General features: G+C 41.7%; 1 protein-coding gene across 1 annotated transcript; it reads left to right on the forward strand.

Annotated features, from left to right (window-relative positions):
- The first annotated feature begins 1,497 nt into the window (after window positions 1-1,497).
- On the forward strand, window positions 1,498-3,789 carry LOC147611742 (cationic peroxidase SPC4-like). Its single transcript, XM_086784786.1, has 4 exons — window positions 1,498-1,800; window positions 2,448-2,642; window positions 2,775-2,943; window positions 3,076-3,789. Exons 1-4 carry the CDS (start codon window positions 1,540-1,542, stop codon window positions 3,519-3,521), a joined length of 1,071 nt encoding a protein of 356 aa, XP_086640912.1. The 5' UTR covers window positions 1,498-1,539; the 3' UTR covers window positions 3,522-3,789.
- Window positions 3,790-5,512: the final 1,723 nt, after the last annotated feature.

The following is a 5,512-nucleotide window of genomic DNA, read 5'->3' on the forward strand; positions in this document are numbered from 1 at the left end:
ATCTTGTAAGAGTTGAACTTGAAATTATCTAGATCTTTTCACAAACATGTTTTATGTGAACATTGGAGCTTAATTATTATCTAAATCTCTTCACATGCATGTTTTATGTGAATTTTGGAGCGCATGGTTTATGTGAACTTTGGAGATTAGTTATTTTCTAGATAGATCTCTTTACAAATAAGTTTTATGTGAACAAACATTAGAGCTTAATTATTTTCTAGGTCTCTTCTCAAACATGTTTTGTGTGAGCATTCTAGTTCTTTTTATTGTACTATATCGCCACTGTATGTCTAGTGCGGCATTGTAATGCTAGTAGGCATATGGTATAAGGTTATCCTTGTGACTTTTATCTAGCCATCACATTGGTCATTAAATGGTCTTTCTTTCCACTTAATGGGTGTAAGGAAGACAAAGGGGAAAAAGGGAAAGAGGGAGGGGGCGAGAGGAGGGGTGTGTGTGTGTGTGTAAGGTTAGCCTTGTGACTTTTTGTCTAGCCATCACGTTGGGAATTACATGGGGTCTTTTCTTTGGGGGTGTAAGGAAGGAAAAGGGAAAGAGGGAGGGGGAGAGAGGAGGGGTGTGTGTGTGTGTGTAAGGTTAGCCTTGTGACTTTTTGTCTAGCCATCACGTTGGGCATTAAATGGGGTCTTTTGTTTGGGTGTATGGAAGGCCAAGGGGAAAAGGGGGAAAGAGGGAGGGGCACTGAGGAGGGGGGTGTGTGTGTGTGTGGGGCTAGTCTTGTGATTTTTGCCTAGCCATTACTTGATCATATATGTCAATGTTGGGGTTGTGTCTTTCCTGGCCACTTAATGGGTGTAAGGAAGGCAAAGAGAGGGGGAGGGTACTCTCACTTAATGGGTGTCAGGAAGGCAAGGGGAGGGGGAGGGCACTCTCCTAGCCACTTAATGGGTGTACTAAGGAAGGGTACTCTCCTAGCCACTTAATGGGTGTAAGGAAGGCAAGGAGAGGAGGAGGGTCCACTTAATGGGTGTAAGCAAGGCAAGGGGAGGGTACTCCACGTTGTACTACCTTTCTCAAGAAAGATACAAGCTCTTTTTTGTGCATTGGAAAAGGGCGTAAATAGCGTTTCTTGGACACATGGTGCACCGTGGAAAAGCAATGAGCACCAGAGCATAACTTCATAACTTTAGTTTTTTTTTTAAAAAGCACAACTTTATTGGTATTACCATATAGTGGCACGGATCGAGAGACCAAACTATCAAAATATTGTAATCTCAATTGCCCATACCTACCCAATCTTTTATGTTAATGGACTATGAATGATTAAAGCGAGAGTGGGATGATTCAAACCCATTCTACCCCTCGTGACAGAATGAGACATTTGGTAGCTTTTTCTACCATAGAATAAGGCCTTTCCAATCAAAACCTTTGAACATGGAATCCTTTAATAGTTGATTAATGGATAGTGTGGGCGGCTCAAACCTATCTGCTTTCTCCAAAAGTCACCTCTGAGCTCTATATAAGCACCATTGCATTTTCATTCCTTCCCCGTGCAAATCAAGTCTCTAGCAAAACAACATGCCTCCTTTGATTGTCAATGTGATTTTCTGGGTTTGGCAAGTAGTATTGCTTGTTAATCTTGTGCAATCTGGGGCCTCATACTTTGATTCCAACCATGAACTGCCTCCCCTTGAGAGTGGTTTATCTTGGTGGTTCTATAAAAGCTCATGTCCGAACCTAGAATCCATAGTGCAGGAATCGCTCAAACCTTACTTGGAGGATGATATTACTCAAGCAGCTGGCTTACTTAGACTCCACTTCCATGATTGCTTTGTCCTGGTACATTGATCGATCGACCTCCTTGTTCAATTTAAGCTTCTCTAATAACCCTACCAAAGTTGAACTTCTTCATGTTTATCTTATGTATATTGGGGAATTTTTTATTATTATCTAGAAGCTACATTGGCTTGTGGGTTCCTTGCTGTAGAGATTAATATATATTGCTTATAATTGCATTATTGTTGATGGGCAATTGTGCTATTGTGATCATGTGTGCTTTCTAATGTGCATGCTAATATATGTGTTGTTGATTGGCATTTGTTAGTGTTTTAGTGGGGCGTTAAGTATGCTAAATTTTTTTTAAAAATGTGTGCTCTAGTGGGCACTTGTGAAGTAATCATGTGTTTATGGATGGGCATTTGGGAAGTAATCATGTATTTTTATGTGTGCTTTAGTGGGCAATTGTGAAGTAATCATGTGCTTTTGGATGGACAGTTGTGATGCATAGATGTTGTGAGAGTTAATATATTGATGAGCAATGGAGCTTTAGATAAGGTTCTTTGATGGGCAATTGTTCAAATTATGATGTGTTTTTGGTGGACAAAGTGCAGTGATGTACAGGTAATGCACTGATGGGAAATTGTGTGTGGGGTGTGTGTGTGTGGGGTGTGTGTGTGTGTGTGTGTGTGTGTGTGTGTGTTATGTAGGGTTGTGATGCATCGGTGTTGCTAGATGGTTCCACAAGTGGCCCAGGGGAGCAGAGCGACGTCCCAAATCTGACCCTTAGGGCAGAGGCCTTCCAGATCATCAACAGCATCAAAGAGAGTGTGGAAGAGCAATGCCCCAACACTGTCTCCTGCGCTGATATTGTTGCCCTTGCAGCTAGAGACTCTGTTGCCAAGGCAAGTAATTCTTAACATCCACAGAGCCCACAATAACGATAACAGTAATAACTCCTGCACAGTTTGCGAGGGGCGCAGCCGTTTGCATGTCGACTAACAAGACGATTTGATCATGGCATTCGTTTGTTGAAGACCAAAGGGCCGCAGTATCCTGTGCCCTTGGGCCGCAGAGACAACCCAGTATTCGCAAATGAGAGCGTCACGCTAGCCAGTTTGCCGCCACCAACTGCGAATGTCACTGGGCTTCTGACCATCTTCAATGAGAAGGGCTTGGACACAACAGATCTGGTAGCTCTCTCAGGTACCAAGAAGCTCCCCTCGGTAACAATCACGAAGCATAATTACTGCAAACTGCAGTTGATTAACGTAAACTAAGCGCAATTGTGTGTGCGCGTGCATGGGCGCGCGCGTGCCTGTGTGTTGGGTCTTACAGGAGCTCACACCATTGGGAGGGCTCACTGCTCCTCTTTCGAAAGCAGACTGAGGCCAGTGCCAGACCCCAACCTCAACGCCACCCTCGCTTCCGAGCTCGCCGCCATCTGCCCTACCAGCAACTCCACCAACTTCACAAACATGGACTTGTTCACACCCAATCGCTTCGACAACAAGTACTACCAGGGCCTCGTGGGCAGCGATGGCCTTTTCACATCCGACTCCAGCCTCATCTTAGACGCCCGGACCAACGCCACTGTTTTGAGCTACTCCTCTGACCAAACGCTCTTCTTTTGGCAATTCACATTGTCCATGATCAAGATGGGCCAGTTGGGCGTCCTCACGGGCACCCAAGGAGAGATACGCACTAATTGCTCGGCGCCCAACCCCGTGTCCTTGTCCATGTCTACATATGATGACCACGACCTCCCCATATCGTCACACTAACGGCGCGTTCTCATGAGCCCATGCCCACCGTCCTAAAATTAGCATGCACTCCTAATAAGCGTGTGGTCTTTCAATGCCATCTGTCCCTTGATATGTTTGCATCTGGTGTTTGTGTTAGCACATTTCCTCATCAATACAGGTTCCAAGAATGCCATTTCAATCTCACCCCAAACTATAGAAACATAAGATATGTGTACTCTGATATCTCACCATAATATGATCATGTGCACCATCACACACGACTATAATATGATGATCATGGGTTTCGTGTACCAACATTCTTCATCTTCGCAATGACTCCAACGTGTGCATTAATATAGGCTTCTCTCATGTACAATTATATACTATCCTTCTCCTGTGAGAACATATGCACATGAATAAAATGGAAGGATATGCTATACTTCCTAAAGGCAAACTTAAGTTGCTTGCCATCTAGTCACCATAGTAAAATCATGTACACTATACTTGCAACCTCTTATAGCTCGGAAGTGGAGATCAATCCTCAAATCAAATAGTAATTAAAGATATACATCAAAATGCAAGTAATCATGCTAGAGTAAGGTGTGAGTTCATGAAATAAATAACCTCCACTTCTAGAGATAAGTAGAAAGTTTTTATCTTTTCTTTCAGTGAAGGTACTTTAGTAATAATGCATTTTTGTTTGATTCTTCTTAAGGCTCATGTTTTAGGGACAAGAACTTCCATTGAATGATACAAATGAATGGGGATAATATTACTTCTTCTCTTATTTTTATGCCACAATATTCTCTAACCTAAAAATGAGCTACAAAATATGGAAGACTTCACACATTCCTAGCCATGCTGTTAAAAGTTGTTATGTAAATTCTTCGTAAATTCAAGAGAGTTAAACTATCTATTTTGCATCATCAAAATGTTTCTTTTTGTCTCTCTTTTTAAAAACCATGATTTAGGGGTGTCATATGAACAAGTCTTATCAATAACCAATCCTAAGTTAAACTATGAACATGTCCTATAACACACCCTTTATGTGCATAGTACTACTAGTAAGTTTAGACAGCATTTACTCTAAGGATTTTAACCTAAATTTTACCCAATCATTGGAAGACTATAACTAACCTTAGGAAAAGATAAAGCTTGGTTATATTAGTTGAAATATACATGTTAAAATCTTAAAGATCTCTCTAGCTAATCACTATGCATAAACATGCATAAACCAGGCATCTACTCCCACCCTCGAGCCCAAGGGTGTGCACATAAATACAATGAAGTACCACATACCTTACCTTTGTGTCCCATACTACCAAGAGATATGACTTCACTCCGATAGCACATAGCTCTAGCATGAAATGACAAGAGGGTAGATACAATAATCTACATAAGACAACATCTCTTGAGAGTGTCCCATATCCCTATTATATGGGAGGGCTCTCAAGTGACTCTTGACTCTCAAGTCCCATATCCCTATTATATAGGAGGGTTCTCAAGTGACTCTTGACTCTCAAGTCCCATATCCCTATTATATAGGAGGGTTCTCAAGTGACTCTTGACTCTCTATTTTCAACCCTTGCTTCACTAGAGTATGTTTCCATGCTCCCATGCTCACATGCCTAGGATGGGTTAGCCTCCTAGTATATGCACCTATAATGTGTACATAACATACTTCCCCTCTCTCAAAACATTGCACTCTTGAAATGAAAAGAAGAAAAATTACGCTGAACGTTCTCAACCGACTCCTCCCAAGTCGAATCCTCAATTTCCTTGTCTTTTCGCTTAATTTTAACCTCAGGGATTAAGCGACTACAAAGTTTCATTTCCTTGAATTTTAGTACATTTTCATGTTTATGTGGAACATATGACAAATCTTCGACTTCAACGAGTTCTTGAGGAGTAACTATGTTATCCTCACCTCCTAGCCTCTCTTTTAGTTTGACATGAAAGACTGGATGAACTCTGACATGTGGAGGTAGTTTTAATTCATATGCAATCATGCCAATCCGATGTATAACTCG

Source organism: Cibotium barometz, chromosome 47 (assembly GCF_041138505.1).
Source record: "Cibotium barometz isolate CiBa-2024 chromosome 47, ASM4113850v1, whole genome shotgun sequence".
NCBI classification, from domain to species: domain Eukaryota; kingdom Viridiplantae; phylum Streptophyta; class Polypodiopsida; order Cyatheales; family Cibotiaceae; genus Cibotium; species Cibotium barometz.

Bases quoted from the DNA above. Each gene is read 5' to 3' on its own strand.
- LOC147611742 (XM_086784786.1), top strand. From the start codon at position 1,540: ATGCCTCCTTTGATTGTCAATGTGATTTTCTGGGTTTGGCAAGTAGTA. The intron at 2,643-2,774 runs GCAAGTAATTCT...CGTTTGTTGAAG, and splicing joins CTAGAGACTCTGTTGCCAAG to ACCAAAGGGCCGCAGTATCC. The intron at 2,944-3,075 runs GTACCAAGAAGC...TGGGTCTTACAG, and splicing joins AGATCTGGTAGCTCTCTCAG to GAGCTCACACCATTGGGAGG.